Raw genomic sequence first — 12,328 nt, 5'->3', positions numbered from 1 at the left:
TAAGCTCTACAATGACAGGGCTGACATCACCATGCTGATGGTGACTGATAAGGAACAAGAATCAGAGAGTGAACCTCTCCCTGACCTCCTCTCTTACAGCCCACAAGATGGGTCAGTAGATGGTGTGGTCTTTTCAGACACCCTCTCTGCCCAACAGCAGACTGACTGCAACCAAGTCTTGCAAAAGTATGCTAGCCTCTTTTCCCTAACCCCTGGTCTGACAAACTGGTGTACCCATGATGTGGACACTGGTGACAGTGCACCTGTCAAGAACACAATCTATCGCCAGTCAGACCAAGTCAAGGAAAGCAACAAAGCTGAGGTCAGCAAGATGCTGGAGTTAGGGGCCATTGAACCCTCTGGGCTGGCCCAGTGGTTCTGGTCCCCAAACCTCATCAACAAGGTGAAAAGAGAGAAATGAGGTTCTGTGTGGACTATAGAGGGCTCAACTCTGTTACCAAGACAGATGCTCACCCTATTCCAAGAGCAGATGAGCTGATAGATAAATTAGGGGCAGTCCAATTCCTCAGTACCTTTGACTTAACTGCAGGGTACTGGCAGATTGGCATAGCCACAGGATCAAAAGAAAAGACAGCATTCTCCACCCCTGATGGGCATTATCAGTTTACTGTGATGCCCTTTGGGTTAAAGAATGCCCCTGCCACCTTTCAGAGGTTGGTGAACCATGTCCTGGCTGGGCTGGAGTCCTTTAGTGCAGCTTATCTTGATAATATTGCTGTCTTTAGCTCCACATGGCAGGATCACCTGATCCACCGTGGAAAGGTTTTAGAGACTCTGCAAAATGCAGGTCTCACTATCAAGGCATCCAAATGCCAGATAGGGCAGGGCACTGTGGTGTTCTTGGGCCACCTTGTAGGTGGAGGCCAGGTACAACCCTTACAACCCAAGATCCAGGCCATCCTGGACTAGGTAGCTCCAACAACCCAGACCCAAGTCAGGGCATTCCTTGGCTTGACTGGGTCCTACAGGAGATTTGTTAAGGGATATGGGTCCATTGTGACCCCCCCTCACAGAACTCACCTCCAAGAAAACACCCAAGAAAGTTAACTGGACAGTTAGTTGTGTGAGAAAGCGCCATCTTTTGTACCCAGGGCCTTGTGCAGCACTCATTGTGCCACCCTTAGAGGCCCTGTACCCTAACACACACACACTGCCCTTGCAGGCTGAGTGTCTGGGTACAAGACAAAACAAAGAGTTGACATGGCACACATTCCTGTGTGCCATGCCCACCACCTACACTGTCCTGGCATACATCAGCCACCCCTCTAGCTGGGTGCCCTATGCCAGTGGTGTGGGCGCAGGAGCCCTGTGCCCCTACAGTACCCAGGTCCATTCCTGGGCACTGTAAGTGCAGTGATGCCATTTAAGAGTACATGGTGCTGAGAGCTCGTGAAACACGAACTCCACAGCACCATAATGGCAACACTGAAGACTGATAAGTTTGGTATCAAACTTCTCAGCACATTAAACCCGCACTGATGCCAGTGTGGGATTTAATGTACCAAGCACCCCAGAGGGCATCTTAGAGATGCCCCCGGAAACCTAACCTACAATCCACGTCTGGTCTGAGAGGCTGCCTAGGCTGCCACACAGCAGACATGCTGCTGGACCCCTGGGTAGGAGAGCCCCTGCTCTCCTGGGCCTGCAACAATGCACATCCTGGGCGAGGTGCTAGATCTCCTCCCCCAGGATGGGCAGGGGGAAGCTTCAAAGGCATGCCGCCTCTGTGAGCTTCCCCAGGCCACTGCAATCTCCCACTCTGGCGGGAAGCTTGGCCGGAAACCCCAAATAAGGACAGGGGATGTGCCAGCCTGCCAACCCCACCCCTCAGGTGGGGGAGGCGAGGTGAAGCACATCTCCGGGCTCTCGCCATCTTGAAGATGGGAAGCCCTGCCCAATCAGGACTAGGCTACTGCCCCCCTCCCACAGGAGAGAGGCAGGATAGGGGGTGTACCCACCCCAGGACAAGGAGCAATTGGTCCCTGCCCTTCACCTACCTGTAACGCCCCTAAATCTAGTATTTAAGGGCACCCAGAACCTTCCTTCCCCAGATTCCAGATTACGAAATACAAAGAAGAGCAAGAAGAAAGAAGACCTGCCCTGCAGCTGCTAAGAAGAGGAAGACACCAACTGCTCTGGCCCCAGCCCTACCGGCCTGTCGATCCTCGAACCTGCTCCTGCTCCACCCCGGCATCTCTTGTGGCCAGCAACCTCACAAACCCCGGAGGACCTGGCTACCTTTTGGCTCTAAGCACCTGGGACTCCCATGAGTAGAGGCTCTACTCAAAATCTGCTTCCCATCCCTGCCATCAGCCCGGAACCGCGAACCCTTCACACACTGCACCCGCCAAGCCTGGCCTGTGCCGGAGTGAACAAAAACCACGAGGACGACCCCATGGCGACAGTGACCCCGAGTTCGGCACCCAAGGACTTCACTCGACGCTCCGGACGACGCCTGTAGCCTCAGAACCAGGTGCCCCCCCCCAACCGCGATCAACAGAGGGTAAGATTTCCTGACACCAAAAGGCACCCCTGCACCCGGCGCCCCGCGGCCCCCTGTGCCCAACTCCGGGGTACCTACCTATCCTCCAACTACCCAACTTACCTCTCGAAGTGGTGGTGGCACCTGAAGAATCTTCGTCCCCGAGCTTGCAGTCATTTTCTAAACCGGCGATTTCCCATTGAATCCAATTGAGCGCCCGAAGACTCAAAAGCACCCTGCACCCAGCCGCCCGAGTGGCCCTGGCAGTGCAACCTCTACACCCATCTACTTCCCCATTTGCCCTGAGCAAGTGACCAGGAGCCCAGCTCCCACAGCCGCGTGGCCTGCTAGTCAGCAGCCACCAACCAAGGCCCTCCTGCCTCCCATAGGATAACATTGGGCCTAACTCACTCTGCACCCGGCTGCCCCTGTGCCGCTGAGGGTGTAACAACTGTACCTACCTGACCCTGGGAGACCCCCCGAGTCTATGCCCAGAACCTTAACTCTGCCAGTTGAGTACTTACCTTAAATCCATAGGGTAACATTGACTGGGTTTTACTGAAATTTCTTTTAAGTGTTGACTTTTCAAAATGTAAAATATTCACCAAAAATCAGTTGAGTAACAAAAACACTCACCTGCTATTAGGTGAGCTCCCAGTGCTGGATCTTGGTACCCAGCACTGACTCTGAAAAATATTCACAACCGTACTTACCAGTAACCCAATTTTCTTCCATAGGAAACCATTGACTGTTTTTCTGTGAAATTTCTTCTAAGTGTCGATTTCTGCAATCTTTAAATATTCTTTAAAAATCGTATAAATTGTGAAAACGTAATAACTTACCTGTTTTGGATAAAGGTCCCCGTACTGAGTCTAGGCACCCAGTACTGGATTACAAAAGTAACGAGAACATACTATACCTGCAACTTGAATTTCCTTCCATTGGGAATCATTGACTGTTTTCTATGAAATATTTTCTAAGGGTCAACTTTTAAAATAGCAAAATATTGTCTAAAAATCATAACAATAGCTAAGTCGACTTTTATCACTTGATTCTAAGTACTGACCCAGGACTGAATCTAGGATCCAGCCCTGGAATCCCAAAAGTAATCCTAAAAGTAATCTGTTAAAATAATTTGAAACTTCCATTGAACTCAATGCATGATTGTGTTTAAAATTGTGTTGCCTATTGCAACCACTTGTAACTTTCTACAAGTCAATTGCATATTGCTAAAGTATTTATATAAAGCATCTCATTCTGAGAAAGTACATTTTAATACCTATTGGTGGTTCTAAAAGAAAACAAGCATATATTTTTTATATATAAACCGTTGGCCTAGAGTTCAGTTATTGAGTGTGTGAGACCATTTGCTGACTGAGTGTGTACAATAAATGCTTTACACTGTCCTCTGATACCGCCTTACTGCTCGACCAAGCTACCACTTTTGAGAGTAAGGTATTATCTAACTTTAGGCTCTGCCAAACCTCTGGGGACTGTGGACTCTGTACACCCTGTACCTCTTTGGGAACAGTATATACAGAACCATTTTCTCACACTTATTGGGAAAGTAACAATCCGTTTGAGGCATGTCTACTGTAGATACACATGCTTTGCATAGACTATATAGCAGTATTCTCCCAAAGCGGTGGCTACCCAGTAGGTGTTGCAGTTGTTTGAAAAAGTGTCTTTAGCACTGCTTGCCCTACATTGGCTTGTTGACGTGCTGACATCCATACAATAGTGCTAGGTAAATGTGTGTGGTGTGGACCATGTTGCTTCCTTACAAATGTCTGCTATAGGAATATTACCTAAAAAGGCCATAGATGTTCCTATTTTACGAGTGAAATGTGCTCTAGGAGGTATAGATAAAGTTCTTTTAGCTTTAGCATAGCAAGTTTGAATGCATTTAACAATCCATCTTGAAATATCAGATTTAGAGATAGGATTCCCTTTGTGAGGTGTAGCAAATGCAACAGTTGTTTTGTTTTAGAAAATCTTTGTCCTTTCAATGTAGTACAACAACACGTATGCGAAGAGCTCTTTCTACAACTGAATTTCGGTTCAGGAACGAACACAGGTAACCGATTGGTTAATATGAAAAGCAGAAACCACTTTTGGAAGGAATTTTGGGTTGGTGCATAGAACTACTCTCTCTTTATGAAGCTGAAAGAAGGGTTCTTCTAAGGTTAATGCTCGGAGCTCGCCAACTCTCCTTAATGAAGTGATAGCAATGAGGAAGGCAACCTTCCATGACAAAAACGGTAACAGACAATTGTGTAAAAGCTCAAAAGGTGGACCCATGAGTCTTGTAACCACAATGTTCAGATTCCAAACTGGTGCAGGAGGTACCTTGGGTGGTATTACTCTTCTAAGGCCCTCCATAAAGGCTTTAATTACTGGAACCCCTTAAACAAAGATTAATGTTGTCTGTTTTGCAAATATGCTGCTACTGTCGCACGGTCCGAATGGATGTGTAGGCTAGACCAGCACGCTGTAGATGAAAAAGGTAACAAATAATATTTTGGATAGAAGCATCTAGAGGATCAATATTGTTTTTACAATATACAACACATCTTTTCCATTTTGCTGCATAACCTACTCTGTTGGTAGGTTTTCTTCCTTCCTTAAGAATAGTCATACCATCTGGTGGCAAATTTAAGTATCCAAACTAGGACTTCAGGAGCCAAATCGTTAGATTGAGCTCCTTGGGGTTTGGGTGTCTGATTTCTCTATGGTTCTGAGTGAGAAGTGCGGAACTGAGATGCAGCTTTTGACGGGCCCATGTGGGAGCATCTAAAATCAGTATGAGGGATGGTTTGCCTGAACTTCCAAACCAGAAATGGAAGAAGAGGGTGAGGCAGTAAAGCGTAGGCAAATATCCCTGACCAATTCATCTGTAGAGCAAAACCAAAGGGGATGATGGACGAAGTGTTGAACATTGTAAGCACTCACCCCCAGTCAACTGATCTGGGTTTAATCCATCATCGTTCTTTAGCTCACTCTGGCACCCAAGTTCAGACATGGCCATATGCAAATCAGTCTGACCCTGTGCCTCATGGGGAGGGGCTGGACTGTTCCCATGAAGCACGGGGTCAGACTGATTTGCATATGGCCATGTCTGAACTGGGGTGGCAGAGTGGGCTAAAGAACGGTGATGGATTAAACCCAGATCAGTTGACTGGGGGTGACTGTTTGATTTTCTCAAACGCTCCGTCCATCATCCCCTTTGGTATCGCTCAATTCATCTGTAGGGCATTGCCTTTGGATAGAGGGTGTGGGAACCTGGAGGCGAAATTTGGTCATTTTGAGTTGTCCACTGTGGCGAACAGATCTATTTGTGAAAATCCTAATTGTTCAAACTATGGAAGGAGAACTTGGGGATGAAGTTCCCACTCGTGTATTTGTTGTCGCATCATGCTGAGGAGGTTGGCAATTTGATTGTTCACTCCTGGGAGGTGCTCTGCCAGATGATGAATTCTGTGATGGATTGCCCAACACCAAATGGTCTGAGAGAGGCGTAACAGTTGCAGAGAGTATATCTCTCCCCCACCGCTGTTTTTGTACATAGCTGTCATAATGTCTGTGCGGACTAAGACAACTTTCCCTATGAGGTGAGACTGAAAAGCTGTCAGTGCTAGATACACAGCTAGAAGCGCTAGATAGTTGATGTGAAGACTTTTGTGCTTGTAGTCTCATAGTCCCTGAATTGTCAAATTGTGGAGATAGGCACCCCAACCTTTGAAAGATGTGTCTGCTGTTAGCATGATATGTGGAACAGGGTTGATGAAGGGCCGCCCTTTTGATAAGTTTTGTGTGTTCCACCATTGCAGAGAGCGATGGGTGCGGCTGTCTACTAACACTAGATCTGATAATTGACCCCGAGACTGATTCCACTGATGTGCTAAGCATTCTTGTAGGGAACGCATGTGTAACCTTGCATGAGGCACTATTGCAGTGCATGATGCCATCATTCCTAACAGTTGCATGAATGTCCTGACTGCTAAGTATAGGTTGGTCTGAAACTGTCGTAACAGTTTGAATATTTTGAACTCTGGCTGCATTGGGAGAAGCTAGAGCTGTGCACGTGTTTAGAGTCGCTCCCAGATAAGACTGCATCTTTGAAGACTGAAGATGAGACTTCTGTGCATTGACCGTGAAACCCAATTGGTAGAGTAGGTCTAATGTAGTCTGAGTGTGTTGTAAACACTTTTGGTGTGTGCTGGCTTTGATGAGCCAGTCGTCTAGGTATGGAAAGACATTAATCTGCTGTCTTCTGAGATGCGCTGCCACTACTGCTAGACATTTTGTGAATACTCTGGGAGCAGCAGTTACTCCGAATGGGAGTATTTTGAACAGGTAGTGTTTTCCTGCCATCACAAATCTGAGATATTTGTGATGTGCTAGGTGAACCGGAATGTGAAAGTATGCTTCTTTTAAGTCCAGTGTGGACATAAAATTGCCTTACTGTGGGAGTACTTGTTGAAGTGTGATCATTTTGAAATGTTCCGATAGTATGTAAAGATTTAACACCCTTAGATCCAGAATTGGTCTTAAGGAGTCGTTCTTTTTGGGGATTAGAAAGTACAGAGTGTAAACCCCTGAATCTTGGTACTGTAGCAGAGCTGGTTCTATGGCTCCTTGTGCTTAAAGGGCTTGTACCTCCTGTTTGTATTTAACCGCACTATACCTGCAACGTATTATTTCACTTATCTACAACAGGCCTGGCTTCGTTCTAGAAAATAAAGTACAACTAAATAATATTTTTATGCAAGCAAATTGGTCTGAGTTCAGTCTTTGAGTGCGTGACATTTCTTGCATGAGTTTGTACAAAAAAAGTGTAACACTACCCTCTGATAAAGCCTTACTGCTCGCCCACACTACCACAAATAGAGAGTAAGGTATTGTCTACTTTTACCTCTGCCTACCTTTGGGGTTCCACCGGACTCTGTGCACACTATACCTTACTTTGGTACAGTATATACAGAGCCAGCTTCCTACATACTCTCAATGAGAGCCAGGTCAAAGGTTAAAACATTGAGACCACAGCCCTAATGTCCTGGACTAATTGAAGCGTAGGGATGGCTTGAAAGAGCACCTTAGCCTGGATGGGGCACATGAAAGGGAACCGTTGTGAAGGAGACAGCTGTGAGTTCATCACGTGGATGGAAAAGCCAAATTATGTCGATAAGTTGGCTGTCTCCAGGTGGCATATGAATGCTTGAGGAGAGGCCGCCTTCAGTTGCCAGTTATTAAGGAATTGGAAGACTAGTACCCAGATGTGCTGCGACAAGTAGCTTCAATTTGGAGAAAACCTGAGGTGCAATGATGAGGTCAAAGGGGAGCACAGAGTACTGAAAATGCTTGTGGCCTACCTGAGAACGCATGGGGAATTTAGGACAGGGATGTGAAAATATGCGTCCTGCAAGGTCAGCACTACCATCAGCTATTCAGCGAGGGAAAAGGTGATTTGATCTCCCACCGGGCGATCGTGTGCCGCCAAGTACAAATTAAAGTGGTTTTGTGGAAGCTGCAGGGTGGGGGGTTGGTGAGTGCATTGCCCATGAGGGCCCTCAGCACTACTTGCGTGCTCCCTAGCCTCACCCTCATAAGTACTGGAATGCCTGTTGCAGCCAAGTCACATATTCCTGTTGCCACTGCAGGAAGCCCCTACCAAAGCCTCAAAATGGACGTGGTCTTAAGGGAACTGCAGAGCAGTCTGAAACAGGCCTAGAGAGAGGGCAGTGGCCCTGTTCTCTTTAAATCTCTCCAATGCGGAGTTAGTCTTTGCTAACAACAGCCTAGAACTGACAAAGAACATGTTCATTATGGACTGCTGGATGTCAGAGGAAGATGGTGGAGCGAATCCATATGTGGGGCCTCGGCACGACACTGGGCCTGAGCACCCTACCCAAGAAGTCACTGGTGTCCAGACTTGAACGTGTTGTATACTTTGCTGGATCAGAAATAATTCATCTTTGAGTAGCAAAGACAACATGACAGCGTTATGTGAGGTGTGGAGGCAAAAGGGACAGACATCGTGGGTGTCCGCCACTTCTTAAAACCTGTCATTTTAGGGTCCACATTTTGCACACTGTGAAGTGTTTACCGGAAACAGTTTTCCTAAGGGGCAAAAAGTGTGTTGGAAGTCCGCCCTGCTGGCTTCAGATCCACATCAGAAGGCATAGAAAGAAATGTGGTGCATAGATAGGGGCCCAGAGAGGACGATTCTCACACAGAGCAGTGTTATGTCACCTGTTGACATGCAAGGGAATTGCTGAGAAAATTCCAGATCTAGTATGCTGCCTGGGGAAATTCACAATGTGAGGGATCTGTGGTTAGAAGTCTATATCATAACACCAGGGGTTTAAAAATCATAAAGTAGATTTAAAATGTGAAACTTTTTCAAGACTTGCATTAAACAAGTGAAATATGGCATAAACTAGGAAATTGTACTGTGAAAATGATTTAACATCTATGGGTCATGTTTTGCAATCATGAATCTGTCTTACAAATCCGTCACAATAAAAGTGTCTAATTACGCCTTTAATGAGAGACATTTCACACACCAAACAATATTTTTGTAGGCTACCACAATCTAAAATGAGCAAATATAGGTCGAACAATATTTATTTTGATAAAATACCTACTTTTCACAGACTTCATGCAAAACGCTCCAGTATGCCTCAGGAACCACAAACCATTCACAGTCACCAGGCCCAATATTAATGTTCACAGAACAAAAGTTGTTGTTTTCTTGATGACCTGAAACCAAGTACCAAAATATTTTTATACAGCAACACACTTTCTCAAAAGTGAAAAACAAAAAAAGTTTACAAAAAAATAATCTTTTCCCTGGTTATTATAATCCCAGGTCTAATTGGACTTCCCGTATTAGAAAAACATTACCTGGCATCAACACATTCTATTTAGGACAAGGGAGCCTTATAGTTTCATGATCAATTAATGTACTGGTATGCTTCTAGGAGTCTTGAGTGCCAGCGGGTCCTAGGAATGTGTATAAAATTACTGATCAAAGGGTTATGTCTGAGGTATCGGGGTTCTCAGGAGAACTGGGAAGATGCCAAGATATTCACCTGCTAGGTCATTTGGCTTTCTATACTCTGTGGTCTCAATGTAGATGATGATTGCAAAGGGAGCACTGATCACCTATGGGACATCCCAAGCAGAATCGGGAAATTCTAGCTTTTGTCCCACTAGATGTCAAACAGACTAAGCACATACTTTGGACAGGCTCAGCTGCAGAGAGAAGTAGTGACAGGACAATGAGCACTCATGTTAATGGCAAACAAGTGACTTACCTTCAGTAACGCATTATCTGGTAGAGATAATATCTCGCTGCAGATTCCTTACCGTTTAATTTCCCAGACATCAGACTGGATCCGGAAACTTCTGCGTGAGCAGTATCCCCACAGGGCCGTCGGGTGGCTTTGTTCGGTTCTGTGCATCATTTTCAGCGGCGCAGAGCCATGAAGTGAACTGACTAGTGTGCGTCCAAACTAATGCGCTGAAAGGGGAGCAACCCTAGCCCTAGAAATATGTCAGCAGAGTGGGAGGCATGGGGGCAGCGGTTTGTAAGAAATCTGCAGCTAGATATTGTCGATACCAGAAAATGTGCTATGAAACGTAAGTAACTTGTTCATCCAATAGACTTAATTGCAAATGTCTTACCTTTGAATAGATACCCAAGCCATACCAAAAGGGTGGTGAGCTGCAGACAAATTGACTATACTAAGAAGTCCTGCAGGACCGAACGAGCGAACTGCCAGTCCCTGCAGACCTAAATGCTTGGCAAATGCGTGCAGGGACACCCACGTACCTGCCTGGCAGATGTCCAGGGCTTGAACCCCATGAGCTAATGCCATGGTTGCATCCATTCCTCTGGTGGAATGGGCCTGTAAGCCCTCAGGAGGATGCTTTTTAACCAGGGCGTAGCAGATCTTGATACAGAGAACGACCCAGCGCAAAATGGTCAGTTTCTGAACTGCCCAACCTTTTTCTCTTTTTCTTTAGCTCCCACAGAGTTGGGCGCCCACCAGGAACTCTTTTGTGCGGTCACAGTAGAACAACAACGTTCTTTTTGTGTCCAGGCAGTGGGGTCGCTCCTCTTCTTTAGAGAAATGTAGAGGAGCATAAAAAGTGGTTAGGGTGACAGACCGTCCCAAATTGAATGGGTTCACCACTTTAGGTAGGAAAGAGGCCCGGGTGCTAAGCATCACCTTGTCCAGGAATACAATAAGATCAGGGGGCTAGGATGTTGAAGCCTGCAGCTCACTCACTCTCCGGGCAGTTGTTACTGCCACTAGAAAGGCTGTCTTGATGGTAAGCAGCTGGAGGGGACAATTGTGTAGTGGCTCAAGGGAAGCATACCTGAGTTAAGTGAAAAGCAGGTTCAGATGCCACCTGAGGCATGACGAAGGGCAAAGGGGAAACATATGCACAATTCCTTTTCAGAAACCTATGTACAATAGGGGACTTCAATAAAGCGGGTTGGTCAGGAAGCTGCAAGAGGGCAGACAGAGTAGAGATATAACCCTTAAGAGTGCTCAGAGCATATAGCCAAGGGTAAGAATTAAGAGAAGTATATCAGAAAGACGGTCTATGGACTTTTCTGTACAATATTTTTCAAAATCTTGCCAACAGAAGGCTTATACCATTTTGGTGGAAAGCCGCCGGGCCACCAAGATAACCTTACAGACTTCAGGAAGAAGGTGAAAATATATCAACTGTCGCCACTCAATCTCCATGTAAGGAGACCGAGAGTTGACCGGTTCAAGTGAAGGACCCTCTCCTGCTACAGAAGATCCTCCCAAAGGGGCAGCCTGATCGTAGGATCGATGCTCATCTTCAGAGGCTCGGGATACCAAACTATCAGTGCCCAGGCCGGAGTCACAAGAATTACCTGGGCCGGGTCGCTCCTGATCTTCTTGATAACTCTGGGCAGGCATGGTATGGACAGAAAGGCTTACAGGAGGCCTGAGCGCCACTAGACAAAAAGCCTCTCTGAGCAAGATCAGCCTTGGAAACTCCAACGTGCAATGCTGCTGACATCACACATTCTCTTTAAAGGCAAACAGATCTAACCAAGCCTCTCCCCACTGCTGAAAGAGTCCTTGTGCCACACTCGTGATCGGCTAGGTATTAATGGCTGAGTTAGTCTGCCCAGGAACTCAGAGAACCTGCCAGGTGTTGAGCCACTAGGGTTATTTATTCACTATGATCCACCATACCCGATTACTGCATTGACAGATGCTGGGGGGGGGGGGTTCAATGTCCTTGCTGGGATCAGTTTTTGGATTTTGTTTAAAGAAATTAAGGAGTAGGCTCTTTAATAGGGATTTGAGTTTACGCAACGTGGTATAGTACTAAAAATGTATTTTTGTATATTCCCCCTATTTTTCTTTTTTAGATACGACTTACCTGTAGTTCCTTTAAGAGAGATGTTTTCACCCCTGATAACCTTTTGTCCTGAGGAAGGTGGTGTTTATAATTCCAAGACCACCGAAATGCGTCGACGCTGAATCCAACTACGAGAAAATTACTGTAACAAACTATGATGGACAGTAATGATGACATGAATTGTACGTGAGAAGTTGGAACAGGTTCTGTAACAGTACCGCCTAGACTGTGCAATAGGGTCTCCCTGTTCGGTTTCCACGTTTTTCTTTTTATTGCATGTTTTTGTGTAAAATGTTTTCCTATTAAAAATTGACATATTGTCTTTATTGTTCATATGTTTGTCTCAACCAGTATAATGTGTTGGTTTTAAATGTACATTGGATGTATTGTTTCTTATGAATTGCAAGG

The 12,328-nt window shown here is 46.0% G+C and overlaps 1 protein-coding gene across 3 annotated transcripts in view; it reads right to left on the bottom strand.

The window, feature by feature from the left end:
- Positions 1-12,328, bottom strand: part of KDM6A (lysine demethylase 6A) — a 1,084,836-nt gene that overhangs the window by 198,169 nt on the left and 874,339 nt on the right. For all 3 annotated transcript variants that reach the window (XM_085622961.1, XM_085622962.1, XM_085622963.1), the window contains one exon: positions 9,151-9,265. In XM_085622961.1, the coding sequence (XP_085479087.1) occupies positions 9,151-9,265 (115 nt within the window). The remainder of the gene's footprint in view (positions 1-9,150; positions 9,266-12,328) is intronic.

Source organism: Triturus cristatus, chromosome 8, assembly GCF_964204655.1.
Source record: "Triturus cristatus chromosome 8, aTriCri1.1, whole genome shotgun sequence".
NCBI lineage: Eukaryota > Metazoa > Chordata > Amphibia > Caudata > Salamandridae > Triturus > Triturus cristatus.
Note: the sequence above shows the minus strand (reverse complement) of the source record. Positions and strands in the feature narration are given on the sequence as shown.